The following is a 20,717-nucleotide window of genomic DNA, read 5'->3' on the forward strand; positions in this document are numbered from 1 at the left end:
AAACATGTTTCCATCTGTTTCAGATGAAGTTACATTGTTTCATCGTTTACCATTGTGAGATTTGAACTCTTGATCTTGGGATTACAAACCCAGTACCATAACCACTTGGCTATTTAGGCCAAGCCCTTAAGATGTAGTTGCACCACATGGACACAGGTGTTAATCACTTGAACATAGTGTTCACTATTGTAAATAAACTCCCAAGAAAGTCTCCTTGTCTATGGCTCCTGGATATGATGAGCAATGTTTGTGTCATTCAGATGTGAAAACTTGGTTCCTGCACAAAATAAAGGTGTCTCAGTCCAGGGCCTCTTCCTTGTGCAGTGTGTAACCTTCAGAGCAAAGTGATGGTCCAGTTTCACACTCCCTGGACATGTTACTGATGCCTGCACCTCAACTGTGCTCGTCATTCCTGCTAGAATGTTGTGGGCAGGGGTCACAGAGCTCTGTCATTTTCTCTGTGTGCTCTCGACACCTTTGCCGAGGGGCTGCCCCTGATTCCTTCAGCATCTGTGTCTGGTGACGGTGTGGTCCTGAGGGTACGACTTCACGGCTGCATTTCCAAGATATGATCCTCATCACAGAGCACAAGCGAGCTGCTGTCAGCCAGACAGGAGTCAGACGTTCACAGAGGCAATGTGAAGATCCATGGAGTGTCCTTGCTGCATATTATCATCATCCTCCTGGAATCTTGCAACTATTAGGGCCTCTGCTGCATTTCCATGACTTGAGCCTGAGCACTGAGGGTATGTGTACTGCCATCAGCCACACAGGAGTCAAATGTTACAGATGCAAGGTGAGGTTGTCAGGACTGTCCTCACTGCATCTCATCATCATCCTTCAGCAATAATGCGGCTATTAGGGCCCCATGTGCGTGTCGGCCTCGTCTAGCCAGTGCGATGGCCTCATCGCCAGCATCCTGCCTTCAAGAACCTCATCATTCGCTTCGACGTCGTCCTCATCAGAGGAGACATGCAGCTGATCCATCTCCTCCTCAGCCATGTTTTCTCCCACCCCTGCCCATTGCAATGCCAGGTTGTGTAGCGCACAGCAAGCTACAATGTGTGACATCCTCTGGGGACTGTATTTCAATGCTCCACCAGACCTGCCAAGGCACCGGAACCTCATTTTCAATGTGCCTATTGTTTGTTTCACCAAAGTCCAGGATGTGGCATGACCTCGCTATACAGTCTCCATGCTGTAGTTTGAGGCCGCCGCACGGGCATCATCAGTCTCATCCTCTGTGGGTAACCCTTGTCCCCGAGGAGCCAATCCTGTAGTTTCTGTGGACCCTGGAAGACATCAGGGACCTGAGACCTGCTGAGGTGACGTGGGTGCTCCCTGGGAATCATGCGCAGACCTGTAGGATTTGTGGTAGTCGCAGACCAGCTGAACATTCAGCAAGTTGAAGTCTTTGCAGTTCACTGCTTGTTGCCACAGAGATCTAAGCACCACGTGACTGTAGTCGATGGCACCCTGTCCCTGTGGAAGACCAGAGATTTCTGAAAATCCCAATGGTCTTGCTTCCTGGCTTGCCTGATCCCAACTGAAATGCACAAAGTTTGGTGTCTTCGCGAAGTTGGCACCCGTGACCTCTTAGATGCACTTGTGGCTGTAGGCCTGTGAGATCCTGCACAATTCACCTGTGGAACACTGAAAGGAGCCACTGTTGTAAAAACTGACCTCTCAGTTGAACTGAAATGATCCCATGCCGCTATTTCAAAGAAGGGCAGTGGAATTATCCCGTGTTCTGACCGATATTTTTCCCAAGTCAAAATCATACAAAACAGAGTACCTTGTCATTATCATATTGTAAGAGCCTACTATGCAAAATGGCCGCTGTGTTTCCTACATTACAATAGTGACTACACTACAAAAATATTAACTGATTGAAAACTGCTTTGGGTCCTCCTGTGATCATGAAATGTGCTGTTTAAATGCAAATCTTTGTGTATTACTGCTCCTTTTCTAGTGACTGAGCTCATTGTTAGGGACTTGGAGCACGAAAAACTGCAGACTCCTCTACAATTCAATGTCACCGTCCAGTAAGAAAACATTATATGTCTCCCTGTAAAGATGACTAAGCTAAACTCCACACTTTTTAACCCTATTTTGACACAGCCAGGCACAGTGCAGAAACTGAAAACATTCAAATAACAAGCAAAGCTTACTGCTCCAGCACTTTTAATTTAAAATCAGAAAATGCTGAGAATACTCAGCAGGTTAGGCAGTATCTGTGGAGAGAAACAGAGTTAATGCTTCAGGTCGATGACCCTTCATGAGAACAGGCCAGCACTTTTGATGTTTGGCAGTGGCTAATGAAATACCTGCAGTAATGTTCTGGGGTTGATCAAGAGAACTGCAATAGAAAATGGAGTGAGACGCCAGAGGATATTAAAAGGAATGTTATAAATGAAGTTAAAAAAAAGTAAATGGAATATCCAAAGGCAGAGAAAGCCTTGGAAAAAGTAGAAGAGGCTTTATAATCACAAGGGGGCTATGTCTGTGGCAAGTTAATGCCAGGTTTTATAGTTAGCTGTCTTGAGTTTTGCTTTTTCCCTTCTTACTGTAACATGAATGTTCCTTCCATGGCCTTTATATCAGCCAATAAGGTGGTTGGTCATATATGGCAGTGGGGTTTTATGGATTCCCCAACCCACACAATAGGAGGTTGGCACTCACACGCAATAGACAGGAGTGTCCCAGAATATCTCTCCAGTCTTTGCTTCCTGAGAGTGGGGCTTGAAACCTGCACTTTCTTACTCAGACTCAAATGCTACCACTGAGTTAAATGCTCGCTTCTATTTGCATAGTAGGTGAAGGTGGCGAGTAATGTTAAGCTTTTATCAATATACAAAATATGAGGTGTTTATAAAGAAGACTGCCCCTTCCACACTCCTTCCCCCTCAGTGTGTTAAGATGCATGTTCACAAAACAAACTGAAATCTGCTGATGAACCAGATGGAAGCTTTGTTGCCTGCAGAGATGACAGCTCTACCCAGGGAACACCATTGTTAAACAAAAGGAAAAAGTGCAAGACAAACCGTTTTGAATTCTAATATAAACATCATGTGGGTCAGAACTGCTGCAGTGGTGTAGAGCAAACAGTAGCAGAAGATAATGGTAAATTGAACCATGTTATTTGTTGGCACCTTCACAGCAGACAAAGAACTTTTCAGGAAGAGAGAATTGACTGCTGCTGTGCTATGTTCCTGGGCTAGGATAACTAACTGATATGAGGGTAGAAAGGGTATAAATGGAAGGTCTAAGGGAGTTTCTGTTGATATTCATGTGGGGACACATACTACTTACAAATGGAGCAAGGTCTGAAAACATCAAGTGAAGGTATTACAAAAAGAACATAACTTTCAGATCTCCTACCACCTGTGATATGACACACTCCCAAGAATGAACAGACTGTTCTACAATTTTAGTGTTAAGCGGTGATCAATGTTGATAGGACCAGAAGAATTTAGTTTTGCCCACTCTTGATCGGCTCCACTCCTGGCTTTTTATTCTTGCTAGGTCACCCTTATTCAGTTCTTCTTTCTTGTGAATGCTGTTTGCTTGGCTGTCTCTCTGCTTTTTTCCTCCCCTTGCCTCTCTCTCTCCACATCTTCTCACCCCACCTGCCACATCACTTCCTTTCTCTCTAACGCATCTCCTTTCCCTCTCTGCTATTTTTTGAGAAACATTTTCACCATAGGTGCATTATTCCAGGAATCTCCCCAGAAGTGGAAGTGCTTACTCACAGTATGTACTATCACTGAAACTAAATTGAGCAGTTTCAGCTGAGAGAGAGCGAGTGTGTGCCTGAGTTAGCGTGTGTGATATGACTCACTCCGAAGAATGAACAGACTGCTGTTCTACAATTTTAGTGTTAAGCGGTGATCAATGAGGTGGCAGTCAAGAGTTTTTAACCATGTTAGATCGTAAGCAAATGACATGGCTAAAGTTAATGATACAACATTAGCCACAAACATCCTTGGTGGTCATTATTTTCCATACAAGTATGTACTTCAAATGATTAATATAGAAATTCTTAAAATTATGTTGCAGTTACAAAAAATAAAGCAAAACTGGTTCTTCATGTAATAGCCCAAATTTTGTATCCTGAGATATCCACCTTAGAGGCGCTAGGTCGGTGATGGGCAACCTAGGCTAGTAAATGGACTGCATGAGTGGCCTTCCTTCATCTCAGTGGGCTGCAAGGTTGAAATCAGTCATGTGCATAAACCATGAGCTCATGAATAAGATTAAGTACATTTAATACAAACTGAATATTTCATAACGAGTTAAAGAAAATGCTTAATCAGTCATATATAAATAGAACTGTCATCAACTTCAACTAGTAAAAACAAATATTTATGTTTACCTTACTTACATCATATACAGTGTGGCTTCTGGTTGGAAATGTCCTCCACTGGTTTTCTTAGATAAGGACTCAGGATGTGCAGACACTTTGCAATTCAGCAATGAGGTTTCCATCCATTACTCTGTTGCACTTCTTGCATTTGATGTATCCCATAGCAGAAAAAGTCTGCTTGCATGCAGCGCTTTGATTGGTTGCAAAGGGAGCGCATGGCTCTCACAGCCAGTGTTGTGTGCAATCAGCATGCACCTCACTTCACGTGCACTTGCTATTTAAAGTGCGTATCACTTTAGTAAAACAGGTGGGAAACAAATTACCCGGACGGAAACCAGTGGAATCTGGCAACCCTGCACATGGGCAACAATCAAAATGTCTCGCAGACCACACACACAACCCTGAAGGAGTGCATGCAGCCTGCAGGTTGCCCACCACTGCTCTGGCTCCTGAGATGGGGAACATAGAACATAACAATGCAGTGGAGTGTAGCATAAGACTGAAATCCATGAACAGTGGATATTGGCTTTTCAACATGTGTAGTCAATGGTGCTCTGCACAATGGGCAAGCCCTCTATCCTGGTGAAACCATATGCACATGCTGCCTGCTTCTCTCTGGCTACAGAGAATGCAATGTAGTTCCCTTCTTCTGGTATACAGACCATCAGTCACTTCTACAAGAACTAGGAACAGAGGTAGGCCATTTGACCCTTCGCGACTGCTCCACCGTTTGATAATATCATAGCTAACCTGATTGTGGCCTCAACTCCACTTTAATGTCTGTTCCCCATAACCTTAACTCCCTTGTCGATTTTGAATATACCCAATCACACAGTCTCCACTGGTCTCTGGGGAAGAGAATTCCACAGACTAATCACCTTCTGAGAGAAAAAAGTCTCATCTCAGTCCTAAATGGGAGACCCCTAAAGTTTAAACTGTGTCCCCAGTTCCAGACTCCCCCTCAAGGAGAAACATTCCTTCAACCAACTTGTCAAGACCCCTCATTGGATGGCAAAATGGGAGATGTCAAAGATTTCGCCTACACTAGTCTGGAAGGATCCCAACACAAATAATCTTACAGCCAATGGCAGCAGTCTCCTTGCCCTGCTCTGAGGCTAAAGGTTTGCCTGTAAGAAGTTGCAGACTTTATATAACAGATGTCATATGCATTGTTCCCTGCTGAGGTTAAGATGAGTTTGGTTCCTAAGACTCCAGGTGCTCCTGTGAGCAGCTTGTCCTCCTGAGTGTTGTCTCTCTTCAATCTCCCTGTCATGCTGCAGGCCAAGGGGGATGGTAATTACAGTACCCATGAAAAGAGAACCAAGGCCTTCACCATAAGCAACGTCACTCCCTGTTGATTTCACCAACTTTAAACAGCAGTAGGAAACACACAGCATTTCTACCAACTGAGCAAGAGCCAGGAGAAATCAATCAGAAACTAACCTGAAAATAGTTGGTTATCCCTTTAAACAGTGCTGGTGGGGGGATTCTTCTGTCGCTGAACTCATGCTCAGATGTGCATGCTTAAGAGGAGTTAGCTGGAGAGTTTAGGTAATGAATGGCACTACTGCTATGAAATCAGCATTAGGCACTGACTGACATCACGATCTGCCTGATCTTCATGCTTCTGGGGCATCTTCCTAATGTCTAGGTTAATAGCCTCACAAAGAAGATATCCAGTATGGCCCATAGTGCCATTTTGCACCCTAAACAGCACCCACAATGCTGAAAATACGGGTGCTATGGAACTGAATTTTGAGGCTAAGTGTTTTTAAAAATACTAGGCTAAATGGAAAAGGAGGTTGGATGGCCTTGATAATGAGCATAAGATAAAGTAGATTTATCAGGAAATTGGAGGAGCATATAAAAAGGGTAATGCACTAATTATGGGGCACATTAATCTTCATATAGACTTGGCAAATCAAAAATTGGTAAAAGCAGCTTAGCAGATCAGTTCTTGGAATGTATTTGAGATGTTGAGGAAACAACTAGGGAACAGGCTACTCTAGATCTAGCATTGGATAATGAGGCAGAGTTAACTAGTAATCTTATAATAAAGGTTTTTCCAGGGAAGAAGTTCATAAGGTTGAACTCTACCTTATATTTTGTTTGATACTGATGTAGTTAGGTTTGAAATCAGGGTCTTTTAACAAAGACAATTAAGGGAGTGAGTTGGCTAGGGTAGATTGGGAAGTTATATTAAAAGATACAACAGTAAATATATGAAGAGCTAATTCAGAATTCTCAATGGAAATACATTCCATCAAGGAATGTAAGCTTCACTGGAAAAGTGGTACAGCCATGGCTCAAGAAAAGTTAAGGACAGTATTAGATTAAAAGAAGCAGTTTGTAACATTGCCAAAAAGAGTAGTAAGCATGAAGAATGCGAGAGCTTTAAAAATCAGCCGGGGGGGGGGGGGCGAGAAATTGATAAAAGAAGAGAAAATAGAATGAGGGTAAAGGTAAACTAGCAAGGAATTTAAAAGATTGTTATAGCCTTTATGAATAGATAAAACAAAGAGATTAGTGAAAGTAAACGTGAGTCCCTTAAGGCACAGGCGGGAGAAATTATATTGGGCAATAGAGGAATAAGGAAATGGTAGGGATGTTAAACAAACATCTCGTGCCTGTCTTCACAGTAGAAGACATAAAGAATATACTGGAAATTGAGAGGAACCAAGGGCCTGATCAGAGTGAGGAACATAAAGTAATTAATATGAGTGAAGAAAATGTATTGGAGAAATTAATGGAACTGAAATCCAACAATTCCTCTCAACCTACTGACCTACATCCAAAGGTTTTAAAAGAAGTGGCTGGAGAGGTAATGATGCCTTGGTTTTGATCTTCCAACATTTCCTAGATTCTAGGCTAACCCCCAAGGATTGGAAGATAGCAAATGTAACCCCGCAATTCAAGGAAAGAGGGAGAGAGAACAGAGGGAACTATAGGCTAGTTAGTCTGAAGTAAGTAATTCGGAAAATGCTGGAATCTATTATTAAGGACATGACAATAGAGCATTTGGAAATTCACATGATTAGGCAAAGTCAGCATGGTCTTCTGAATAAGAAATAGCATTTGATAAATCTAATTGCATATTTTGAGGGTGTAGCTTGTAGGGTAGATAAAGGGGAATCAATGGATATGGTATATTTGGATTTTCAGGAGACATTCAAAAAATGCCACACAAGATGTTATTACAGAAACTTAGGGCTCATGGGAGTCGGTGAAAAAATCAGCCAACATTTTCCGCCCGTCGGGGGGCCATTCAATGAAATCATGGCTGATCTGATAATCCGCCATTTTACGTGGCCTGCCCAGTGTGACATCCGCCAGGAAGTGCTATGCACTCCCTGTGCAGGCGGGGGTATTCCCTCAGCCTGGAGTGCTGCCTCAGGGAGATCGGCTCTGATGTAAAAGTTCAATTTCAAGTAATAAAAACATTTCCCTGCCATGTCCCCACATGTGACACTGTCACATGAGTTGGGACATGTCCATAACCTTTATTGAAACATTTGTTAAAATTTAAAAAACCCTCATGAAACCTCATCCTGCCCGTGGATGAAGTTTCATGCTTTTCCGAGGCCCATCTAGGGTCCAGGCCTGCCCGCTAACCTTAAGGTTGCACGGGCAGGTCCATCAATCAGATTAGTTTTTTAATGGCCGTAATAGGCCGTTGACAGTTCAGCAGGCCTGCCATACTGGAAATCTAAATGATGCAGGGTGATGTCGAGATGCACGCCCAACGTTTCCCCACATCATTTTACGCATCGGCAAGCGGGCCCCGCCCCTGCTCGCCAACCGGAAAAACCTGCACATTAATATAGATTGAGGTTAATAGATAGATAACAGAGGGGGAATAAATGTGTTATCTAGGGATGTAAGGGGTAACTAATGGAGTGCCACAATGATCAGTATCTGGGCCTCAACTATTTACAATCCACACCAATGACTTAGATGTGGGATCTAATGTAATATATTCAAGTTTGCTGACGATACAAAGCCGGGTGGGAAAGTAAACTGTTAAGAGGTGCTGAATTTTCACCTCAATATGGGGGTCAGGAGGGAACTGGCTGGTGCATAATTTTGCACTGCTGGCAAGTGTGTTGGTTTACTGGCAACATCCTGCTCCCAGGCCATTTTCCCAAAGGCAGGATTGGGGGTGGAAGGGCTACCTGTGCGCAAGCAGTGGGGAGACAATATAGTTAGATAAAAGGCCAATTGTCAGAGGTCAACTGTAATCTTCCAGTCAGCCTGTGTTAACGAGCTAATTGATCCCAATAATATGCTGCCCACACCATTATGTGGTTGGCTTGGGCAGTCAAGCAGAAGTGGGCATGCCACTTTTTATAAAAAAAACCCTTTCAAAGGATGGGAAGGAAGGAGGCTACTATCTTCAAGGGTGCCCTTTGTGCTTCAGGGGGCAGGCCTCCTAAGATACTCCTCCTTTCTTCCTATCAGCCTCCACATAAAATACACCACACCCCACCCAGTAAACTGCTCAAATGCTCCCTGACCAAGACCTTGGGATTTACCTGGCTCCAGGATCTAAGGGCTTTCTTGTTCCTGGTTTCAGTTCTGCAGTGCTCACTAATGCACTTTTGGCGCTGCCGGGACTGATGGAACTGCTGGCCATTCAGTTTGGCCGGCAGCTCCTGGGGGCACAACATCCTCCCCAGTGAGGGGTGGAAGTCCCATACTGCACCTATTTAGCCTGCCTGCAGCGCATTATGGCTACGGGGCAGGCTAGCATGGAACGGGTCAGCTCCACGCTGACTTTGCTTCCAGGAGGGGTCATCTGTCTACCACTCTCCCAACCTCGTTAATATTCTGCCCACAGTGTGGGGGTTCTGACCCCCATTTGACCCCACTATTGGGGTATTCCAACCCAAAATGCAAAATCTTTCCCAAGGACACAAAGAGATACAGACCAGTTATGTAATTGGGCAAGGAGGTGGTAGATAAAATATAATTTGGGGTAGTGTGAAATTTTCCACTTTGATAGGAAGACTGGAAAAGCAGATTATTAAAAAAAATTTTAATTAGGTGAGGAACTAGTAAATGCTGACATTCAGAGCAATTTGAGGTTGCACACCACTCACAGAAAGTTAAAATGAAGCTACAGAAAGCAATTAGGAAGGCAAATGATTTGTTAGGCTCTCTAACAAATGGTTGGAAGTGTTGCTGCTATTATATGAGGCTTTGGTGAGATCATATCCAGAGTACTCCTTACCTGAGGAAGGATATACTTGCCATTTTTTTATTTATTCATTCACAGGATGTGGGCGACACTGGCAAGGCCAGCATTTATTGCCCATCCTATTTCCCTTGAGAAGGTGGTGATGAGCCACGTGCTTGAACCACTGCAGCCCATGTGGTGTAAATACACCCACAGTGCTGTTAGGGAGGGAGTTCCAGAATTTTGATCCATCTACAGTGAAGGAATGGCGATATAGTTCCAAGTCAGGATGGTGCGTGGCTTGGAGCGGAACTTGCAGGTTGTGGTTTTCTCATGCCCTTGTCCTTTGAGGTGGAAGGTGCTGTCGAAGGAATATACTTGCCTTAAAAGGGATACAATAAAGATTCAATACACTGATTCCTCGAGTGAGAAGACTGGTCTCTGAGACTGAGTAGCTTGGACCTTTATTCTCTGGAGTTTAAAAGAATGAGACGTGATCTAATTGAAATGTATAAAGTTTTCAGAGGACTCTGACAAGATAGATGCTCAGAGGTTGTTTCCTCTGGCTGGAGTCTAGACCTAGATTTCACAGTCTCAGGATAAGGGGTCAATCATTTAGGATTGAGATGAGAAATTACTTTGAGGGTTGTGAATCTTTGGAATTCTCCATCCTAGAGGACTGAGGATCCTCTGTTAATATATTTATGATTGAGAGTAATAAATTTTTAGACACTGATGGAATCAAGTAAACTGGGATAGGGTGAGAAAGTGGACTTGATGGGTTCAGCCATGATCTTACTGAATGGTGCAGCAGGCACGGTGGGCCCTATGGCTTATTTTTGCTCCTATTTCTTATGTTCTTTTTGGAAGTGCTGCAGGGGTTACAGTGACTGGTTGCAGATCCTGCTGCAACCGTTCACTTAGCTGTTGTAAAGCTTCTTTAGCTAGGGGGCGGGAGGTAGGTTTGCCAACTCCAACTGGATGTATACTGGGAGACGTCGTTGGAAGTGGCGTCACAGAATCCCGGCGGGGTGATGCGAGGGCTGGTGAGCCCATTCAGGAGGGGCAAAGTCCAAAGCCCAAAGCCCTGGACTAAACACTGGGCACTGACAAACAGCTGCCTCGGGTTCTGCTCTCTGGCTGCTGCTGGCTTGGCCTGGACCCCCAATAACAGACTCGCACACTCCGTCTCCGGGACCATTGCTTTGCGCCCCACGCTTGCTTCCTGCAAAAGTGCCGATTCCCCTGCCAGCTCACACTGCGCTCATCTCAGTGCTGGTGGGGGAAAAAACAGACAGGGCAGCAAGCACTGACATCCATGAGGTCAGTATGCATGCGCGGCTGCAATGTAATGTGCTATGTCATCACGTAAGCTGCACCTGCGCGCAAGTGCTGCCTGGCCTGCCTGTGAAAAGCCAATCAGTGAAATGGATTTTGAGAGTGCCGGGACGGGAGTTGACTGGCTAATGGGGAATCCTATCATTTTAAAATCTCCCAGACTGCTTTTAATAGCCGCCAAGAGATTGGGGCCGATTCTGGGAGTCTCCCGGTCATTCCGGCAGGGTTGGAAATCCTCGCGGGAGGGGAGAATCCACACTGTAAGTCTAAGTGTGAGAAAAAAATCAGCAGGACGTATGTGTAGGGTTCAGAGTTATGTACACAGATGCATGCAGAATAAAAGCAAAACAAGTGACCTAAGACGCACAAATTCATCTCCAAGAGCATAAGATATAGACCTTTTGGCCCTTCAGGGGGCTGATCTGATTGTGGCCTAAAGTCCATTTTCCTGCCTGTCCCCATTACCCTCGACAATCAAAAACCTATCTAATTCAGCCTTGAATACATTTGATGATCCAGCCTCCACTACTTACTGGGGAAGGCAATTCCAAATACTAACAACCTTTAGAGAAGAAATTCCTTATCTCCATCCTCAATGGGAGATCCCCTTTTTTAAACTGCCTCCTAGTTCTAGATTCCTCAATGAGGGCAAACATCCTCTCAGCATTTAGTCTGTGAAGTCCCCTCAGAATCTTATATGTTCCAATAAGACCATCTCTCTTTCTTCAAAACTCCAATGAGTATAGGTCCAATCTGCTCAACCTTTCCTCAGAAAACAACCCTTAACCCCAGAAATGCAAGTACATTCCTCCTTAAGTAAGGTGACCAACCAAAAGTGTACACAGCACTGAAGGTGTGGTCTCACCAATGCCCTGTACTGTCACAGCAAGACTTCCCCACTTTTATACACCAAACCCTTTGCAATAAAGGCCAACATTCCATTTACTTTCCTAATTACTTGCTAGATCTGCATGCTGACATTTTGTGATTCATGTACAAGGACAGCCAGGTGCCTCTGTACCACAGCATTCTGCAGTCTCTCTCCATTTAAATAATATTCTACTTTTCTATTCTCCCACCAAAATGAACAGCCTCACATGTCCATTTGCAGACTCTGTATCCGCCTCCTTGCTTTCCCACCTATCTTCGTATTGGCAGCAAATTTGGCTACAGTACAGTCGGTCGCTTCATCCAAGTCATTAATATTTATTGTAAATAGTGTTGAGGCCTCAGCACTGATCCCTATGGCACCCCACTAGTTACTGTTTGTCATCCTGAAAATTGCTCATTTATCATGTCTCTGTTTCCTGTTAGTTAGCCAATCCTCCACCTATCTTTTGTAGTAACCTTTTATGTGGTAACTTACTGAATACCTTTTAGAAATCTATGTACACTACATCTACGGATTCCCCTTTATCCACCCTGCTTGTTACATCCTCAAAGAATTCTAATAAATTTGTTAAACACAACTTCCTTTTCACAAAACCATGTTGACTTTGCCTGATTGTATTGTGATTTCCCAGATGTCCTACTACTACCTCTCAAATAATGGATTCTAGCATTTTCCCAATAGGCTAACTGGACTATAGTTTCCTGCTTTCTGCCTCCTTCCTTTCTTGAACAGAGGTGTTACATTTGCAATTTTCCAACCTGCTGGGACTTGTACGGAATTGTACTTCTAGGGAATTTCAGAAGATTACAACCAGCGCATCCACGATCAGTGCAGCCATTTCCCAGGCCATCATGTCCAGGGAACTTGGCAGCCTTAAGTCCATTAGAATTCCCATTACTTTTTCTCTGGTGATGGTAATTGTTTTAAGTTCCTCTATCGGCTTTGTCTCGATTTTCCACTATTCTTGGGATGTTTGTTGTATTTTCTACTGTAAAGACGGAAACAAAATACTTGCTCAAAGCCTCTGTCATTTCCTCATTTCCCATTATCAAATCCCCAGTCTCACCCTCCAAGGAACCAATGCTCACTTAGCTACTTTTTTTCTTTTTATATACTTGTAGAAGCTTTTACTGTCGGTTTTTATATTTCTTGCTAGCTTTCTCCATATTCCAATTACTCTATCCTTATTTTTTTTTAAGTCATCCTTTGGCTGGATCCCAAAACTTTCCCAATCTACCATTGTACGCCTTTTCTTTCAACTTGATACCACTCTTAACTTTCTTAGTTAGCCACAGATCCTCCGGAAGTGTCTTTCTTCCTCAATGGAATATATCTTTGTTGAGAGTTATGAAATGTCTCTTTAAATGTATCACCATTTCTCAACCTAATTAAGCCTATTTACCCAGTCTACTTCAGCCAATTCTGTGTTTATATCTTTATAATTGCTTTTATTTTAAGCTTAAGACACTAGTCTTGGACCCACATTCTTCACTCTCAATCTGAATGCGAAATTCTATTATATTATGATCACTCTTGCCCAGAGAATCCTTTACTATGGAGGTCGTTAATTAATCCTGTCTCATCATACATTACCAGGTCCAAAACAGCCTGGTTCCTGTAGGTTCCAGAATGTATAGTTCTAAGAAGCTGTCCCAAATATACTCTATGAACTCATCCTCCAAGCTACCTTTGCCAATTTGATTTTCCCAATCAATGTGAAGATTTAAGATACCCACGAATATTGCAGCAACTTTCTTGAAAACCCCCATTATTTTTTGATGTATATTCTGTCCTGTGTAGCTATTGCTTGGGGGCCTATAAACTACTCCCACAAGTGACATTTTTCCTTTGCCATTTATCTTCATTCAAACTGGTTCTATATCTTGATCTTCTATATTGATTTCATCCTATATTAACAGAGCTACCATACCTTATTTTCCTTTCCTTCTGATATGTCAAATACCCTTGAATATTCAGGTCCCATCCCTGGACACCTTGCAACTGCATCTCTCTAACAGGTATTATATCACTCATTTATTTGCACTATTTTTATTTTCACTATCAATTTATCCATCCAAGGGTATGATGCAGCTGCCATTAGAGAGAAGTTGGACATGATTGGGATCTCAATATTCCATTCTTTGGAACGGTCAGGGAAATGAAGACAGAAAGAAGGGGTTTCAATAAGAGTGATCATGTAGTAGAAAACTATGTAAAGCTAGGTTCTGATCTGGGGAGTGTGCAGAGCCCATAAGTCAGGTTGAGACAAGAATTTTTTCTTCTGCATTTCGTGGCTCCGAGTTAGGCAACGCGTGATGCACACCTGCACGATGTAACCCGAAGTCCATAATTTAAAGGGACAATGCAGAAATTGAATTTGGAGGAGCAATGAGGTCTAAGGTGGACAGATAGCAATGGCAGCATCCAGATTTAATGTTGCCCGAGTGCAGTCCGGACTGGGAAGAACATACGTTTTCTGAGCAATGGGTGAAAGAAATCTGCACCATCACCAAAAAAGTATGCTTTGAGGTGGTTGAGGAGGACAGGAGCAAAAGCATTGCACTTAGGTCTTGAATGCTGTGCAGGAAGTGGTTTAATGACAATTTTGTCAGAGAAAGTGAATACATTTGTTGGTTCATCGACAAACTGTGGTGTAACCCCACCCTTTTCATTCTTTGATCAAGCGCCACTCCTCACACCCATTTCAGTTTCAGCAGCACCTATTCTTCTCTTTCTATGCACTTCTTCACCACCTCATGTATCCATCACTGCCACACATCCCAAACTTTATGCAATGTGATCCATCTAATTCACAATCATCCACATTAGATTGGCTGCATTAATCAGGTGAATACATGTTCATCAATGACCCATAGGTCTGTTTATTTACTCTTGTAGGAGAAGGGAGCATGAAACACAAGGAAGAGAATGGAGCTGAAACCCCACAAATTGTGCAGCTTACAGATGCATAGGTGGTGGCCACAGTGATAAGTGGCACATCTTGTGTTCCTCTCAACTGAAGATGGAGAGACTGAGAACTTGCAGATGCCTGGTAACAGGATTAATATCTCTGACACACATGCTGACTTTACTTTGACAGTTACTGAATTATGAGTAGACTGATTATGGTGAGTGCCAAGATCAGCCGTTTGTTTCCACTAATTCATATCACTTTCTTTTCTCTTCTAGAGCTTCAATTGAGTATTGTGTCCAGTTCTGGGCGCCATACTTTAGGAAGGATGTGAAGGCATTGGAGAGAGTACAGAGGAGATTCACAAGAATGATTCTAGGGAATAACAACTGTAGCTATGAGGATAGATTGGAGAGGTTGGGTCTGTTTTCCTTGGAGAAAAGAAGGCTGAGAAGAGGCTTGATAGAGGTATTCAAGATCCTGAGGGGTATGGACAGGGTAAATAGTGAGAAACTGTTCCCACTCAAGAGTACATCAAGGACTAGAGGGCACAGATTCAAAATATTGGACAGAAAGAGTAGAAGTGATGTGAGGAAAATTGTTTTCACCCAGAGGCTGGTTGGGGTCTGGAATAAACTTCCCGAAAGGTTGGCGGAGGCAGGTTTGATCAAGGTATTCAAAAGGGAATTGGATTGCTATCTGAAAAGAATGAATGTGCAAGGTTATGGGGATAAGGCAGGGGAGTGGGATTAGGTAAAATTCTCTTTCAGCGAGCCGGTGCAGACTCAATGTGCCGAATGGCCTCCTTCTGCACTATAAAGATTGTGTGATTCCATATGAGGATGATTCCTTGGAGGATCTCATTCCTGCTGAGGGTGCACTGTCACAGGGCATTTCAGCATGCACCAATGCAAATGCTTGCAGCTTGGTAGATCCAGTTAGAGAGTTAGTTATGATTTCACCTGGTGCTTCACAATTCATAAATGAGCTTGAGGAGACACTGGTGACAGCTATGGAGAATCCACTTGGTTGGTTGGGGGTGGGGGGCGGCGGGGAGCATGGACCAATCCTCCAGCTTTGCTCACCTGGACAGAGAGAATGAACCCCAGGGGTCATCGTTGAGAAGGAGAATGACAGAAGTACATCAACAGTGTTTAAAGATGCCGACAGATGTGTCACGCACACTCTACACAATAGTGGAGAGGATGGAGTAATCCAGCATGAACACTAATGCTTTGATGGTGCAGGTTTGCGTGAATGTCTGCCATGGAAAGTGTGGCTGCCTCCCTGGAGCTTCAAGCATGGCTTTCAAACAAGTCCAGGCTGGTGTTGACTACAAGCATGCAGACTTTGAACACCAGCATGTCTGCTGCCTTAAATGGAATGACAGACATCTTAACCATGAGCTTAAAACACACCACTGATCCTCAACATGCTGGTCTGCAGCAGAGTGGCAGGAGTGCTGTGGCACTGGTAAAGGACATGGGTGATGGTGAAAGGGAACATGAAAGTGAAAACTCTACTTGAAGCACTCCCACTTCTCACCTGTTACCCGTGCGCCCCCCCACACAGCAACCTATGTGCTATCTGTCTTCCGATGGCAGAGTTTGCCCATGTACAGGTGCAAGCAGCTGTTGAAGCACTCTTTAGCAGGGGTTTCACAGGTTGCAAAATCCTGAGGCTGTAGGCTAAAAGCATTTCAGTAAGCAGGGCTGGAACTTGAGCAGCCTGCATCTACCTCTGCTGAAACTACACGGGACGAACTAATCCAGGTGATAGGAAGCATAACTTAAAGTAATTGTCATTCACTGAGGGTATGCACAAGGATTTGACAAGATGTTAAATTTCCTTTTGTCTTATTTAATAGTGTATAAAACTTACTATGTAGCACCATTTCACATTGCATCCATTAGTGTGTCCCGAGTGTCAAATTCCCCTTTCACTTGTTCCACGGTGAATGTTGACACATGATGGAACCTATTGTGCAACTTGACAATTCCAACACACTCCTGGCCAAACTTCCATCCTCCAAGCTCCATAAACTCAAGCTCATTGAAAACTCTGTTGTCCATTAGCAACAACTCACATTCACCTATCACCCCTCTGCTTGCTGACATACATTGGTTCCCAGTTGAGCAATGGGGTGGAGGGGTGGTGTGCAGTTGCCTCATCCCTTCCTGTCTCTGTAATCTCCTTCATCTCTACATCTCTCCTGGATCTCTGTGCTTCGCCAATTTTGGCCTCTCATACATAAGACCATAAGACATAGGAGAAGAAATTAGGCCATTCGGCCCATCGAGTCTGCTCCGCCATTCAATCATGGCTGATAATTTTCTCAACCCCGTTCTCCCGCCTTCTCCCCATAACCTTTGATCCTCTTAACAATCAAGAATCTATCTATCTCGGTCTTAAATACATTCAATGACCTGGCCTCCACAGCCTTCTGTGGCAATGAATTCCATAGATTCACTGCTCTCTGCTAAAGAAGTTTCTCCTCAACTCTGTTCTAAAAGGTCTTCCCTTTACTCTGAGGCTGTGCCCTCGGGTCCTAGTCTCTCCTACTAATGGAAACCTCTTCCCCACATCCACTCTATCCAGGCCTTTCATTATTCTGTAAGTTTCAATCAGATCCTCCCCCTCATCCTTCTACTCCATTGAGTATAGACCCAGAGTTCTCAAATGTTCCTCATATGTTAAGCCTTTCATTCCTGGGATCAGTCTCGTGAACCTCCTCTGGACCCCCACCAGGGCCAGCATATCCTTGCTGAGATACAGGGCCCAAAATTGCTCACAATATTCTAAATGTGGTCTGACCAGAGCCTTATAAAGCCTCAGCAGCACATCCCTGCCTTTATATTCTAGTCCTCTCGAAATAAATGCCAACATTGCATTTGCCTTCCTAACTACAGACTCAACCTGCAAGCTAACCTTAAGAGAATCCTGGACTAGGACTCCCAAGTCCCATTGCACTCCAGACTTCTGAATTCTCTCCCCATTTAGAAAATAGTCTATGCCTCTATTCTTCCTACTAAAGTGCAAAACCTCACACTTCTCCACATTGTATTCCATCTGCTACTTCTTTGCCCATTCTCCTAACCTGTCCAAATCCTTCTGCAGCCTCATCTCCAATATTAATCGCTCAACCACTGGTGACCATGATTCAGCTGCCAAGGCCGAAGCTCTAGAATTCCCTCCCTAAAACCTTCTGTCTCTACCTCACCTTTCTTCTTTACATTGTGCCTTAAAAGCTACCTCTTTGATCAAACTATTTGGACATCTAACCTAATATCTCCTTATGTGGCTCGGTGAAGTACCTTCGGACATTTTACTAGGTCAAAGGTGCTATATAATTGCCGGCTGTTGTTGAGAGAGTGTATGCCTAGTTGTTTCTTTTGCGTGTGTGTGGCTATGCTCACATGCATGTTGCTTGTGGGGGAGGGGGGGGGGGCGGTGTAGTGTTGTTGAGACTTGCTGTGGCTTTGGTGATTTGTTCCATTTGGAAGAATTAACTGAATGACCTAGCTATGAGGGTATCCCTGGCAGCAATGTACACGGCTACTCTGCCACCTGTGCTCCATCTTCCTATTCCTTCTCCTCTTCAATGTTCTCCTTGTCCGAAGATGTTTATTGGGTACCTTCATCCTTCTTCACCTGTAATCCTTTCTAGTCTACAATGTTTTGCAGAATGGAGCATACCACCTGATTCTAGGCAGCCACATGACCACCATCTTGGAACCTGAAGCAATGGAGCAGTGGAAAATGAAACTTAAAATCAACGCTGCTGGGGAGGGCTCCTAGGGCTTCTGGGGGGAGTGCTTCACAGCACTGAGGAGCCGATTAAAGAGGACCTATCTGAAATCTGCAATCTGAAATGAGGAGGAATGCACAGCTGAGACATGTTAGGAGCATGTTGCAACAGAGGAAATAATGAGCCATCAATGTAAAAGTGCATTCATGCAAGATTAATTCTGATTAGTTCCAATTATTAATCTCATCTGCCCTCATATGAACTGCAAAGGATGTAGTCATTCAGTCCACTGAATGAGCAATGTGTGAACTGGAATAAACACAGGCCAATTCCATCTCATGGCAGTATGTCTGCTGCGAAGGGGCAAGAGGAGTGGTGGTTTTGGGGGGTGGAGGGAAGGATATTGTGACAGTGAGACCATCCATAGCCATGGCGATGATTGCATTGACTTATAGGTGCCTACACTGAAGCAAGTCCTTAAAGGCATAGTCACTCGCTAATCTGCGATAGAAAAAGAATTTTTGCAGACTGCTGCTAACTCATGTTTTTATTTCAATGATCCAACAGAGAGGAGAAAGTGAAGAAAATGGAAGCTGCATTTAGTGTTGCCTACATCATTCAAGGCAGACAGGAGTGTACACAACCTTGAAGTATGACCTTTTAGACTGCAGACCCTCAGGGAGTACATGGAAATAAAGAAGAGGTTACTGTTCTCCATGAGCATCTATATTTCTCCTTGTACACTACACCTTCACCTTTCCACAATGCAGACGAGTCAGGGGAACTACATGAGCCTCATCTTATGTAGCCAAGAATATCATTTGTATCCACAACAGTAGTCAACAAGATGTCTCGCACAAGTACTTCTTATGTTGAGGGTGACACGTCACTGATGTTGGAGAAGAGCTGAGAAGGGGCACACACTATGATTAGATGGCTTCACACGTGGACCAGAGGCGCATGATGGGAGATCAGCGATAAATGGGGGAGGGAACATGGTGTGATCCCTGACAGACCACAACACAACTCAGCAAAGGAGGCATACACAAGAGGATATATTTAATGGGTGCAATTGTATTTACATAGGTGGAAAGTATATACATGAGGCCCTGTTGTCTGTGATGGCTTTGTCTCTGGAGGGCTGAGACTCGGAGGGTCCCAGCTGGCTTTGGGTTTCCTGCTGTGGGGCAGGTGCACCCTTCTCGGTCTGTGGAGCTGGAAGTGATGGGGTCACAGGCAGAGGGGGATTGGGATCGGCTGGACACTCGAGTCACCTGGATGGACAGCCCCAGCAGGTCCCATTGCTGGTCCCCCGAGGGCTCATGGCTGATTCTCTGAGGAGGGGGACCTACAGTGAGGTTGAAGTGTCCCGCCGCCTCTCGGGTAGCCACTGATAGATTCCAGCGATGCCTACAGCAATGGAATGCAACTCCTGGTGTAGTGCAGGGCTTAGGTCCTGGACGAAGGTCTCCATGGCGGCCGCCATCCTATCAGTGTTGACCTCCGTGCCCTGGCATGCCAGCGCTATAACCTCAGGGTGAGTGCGGAAGGACTCCTCCAGCATACATTGCAATCTGTGGAATGCATCTGACAACCCTGCTTGATATTCCATTGTCTTTCACTGCAGCTACAACATCTATCTTACAACATCTATCCAGAGGCTCATCATCTAGCTTGGACTCAGCAGAATCTTGGCCTCCAGCAGTCCTCCAAGTGTCTGTGACCTTGGATGTTCCTGCATCCACCTGTTGTGGACCAGAATTTGTGTTGTGCTCACCAGATTGTGCCCCCAAACCTGCTCTAGATCTAGGTCCCACAGGTGTGTGTCTCTGTGCTGGTGGAGGGTGTGGTGAATGCTGTAACGGGTCTTCATTTGTTGCGTTATCAGGATCCTCATCCGAGGTTTCAAGAGGCTGGAGATGAAGAGCTGGCTCTCGGTCTCCCTAGGGCGCTTGGTGGAGGTGCCTACGAAAGAGACCAGAGATAATTAGTGCGTGGCATCAAAATACAAAATATCACATTGCACTCACAGTCTGAAGGATGAGCTGGTGCAGGGTCCTCACTTGGGCGTATGCCCCAATCTCTGTCACCACAGGGATGGTCCTGGTCCTCTCCGGTCAGGTGAAGATCACTCTCCTCGTACTAAGTGAGGGCCCTGATCTCTCCCATGCTTCCACCGGACCAGAGCCTCTCCCTTTTATTATGGATGAGCTTGACCTGCATAAAGAGAGATGAAGGAAGTGCAAGCATGAGGCAAGCCAAGACAGTAAAGGATGGCTACGTGTA

The 20,717-nt window shown here is 44.4% G+C and overlaps 1 protein-coding gene across 6 annotated transcripts in view; it reads right to left on the reverse strand.

The window, feature by feature from the left end:
- ahi1 (Abelson helper integration site 1) overlaps positions 1-20,717 on the reverse strand; it is a 284,978-nt gene that overhangs the window by 33,135 nt on the left and 231,126 nt on the right. Inside the window, exon 22 of one of the 6 annotated variants that reach the window (XM_041188746.1) lies at positions 12,710-12,760. The exons of 4 other annotated variants lie outside the window; for them this stretch is intronic. Coding sequence is in view for 1 of the 2 variants with exons in the window: in XM_041188745.1 (XP_041044679.1) it covers positions 12,758-12,760 (3 nt within the window). In the remaining variant the exon portion in view is untranslated. Of the gene's footprint in view, positions 1-12,709; positions 12,761-20,717 lie in introns of those variants that run through there. One more of the 6 variants, XM_041188745.1, reaches the window with a different exon arrangement.

Source organism: Carcharodon carcharias, chromosome 5 (assembly GCF_017639515.1).
Source record: "Carcharodon carcharias isolate sCarCar2 chromosome 5, sCarCar2.pri, whole genome shotgun sequence".
NCBI classification, from domain to species: Eukaryota; Metazoa; Chordata; class Chondrichthyes; order Lamniformes; family Lamnidae; genus Carcharodon; species Carcharodon carcharias.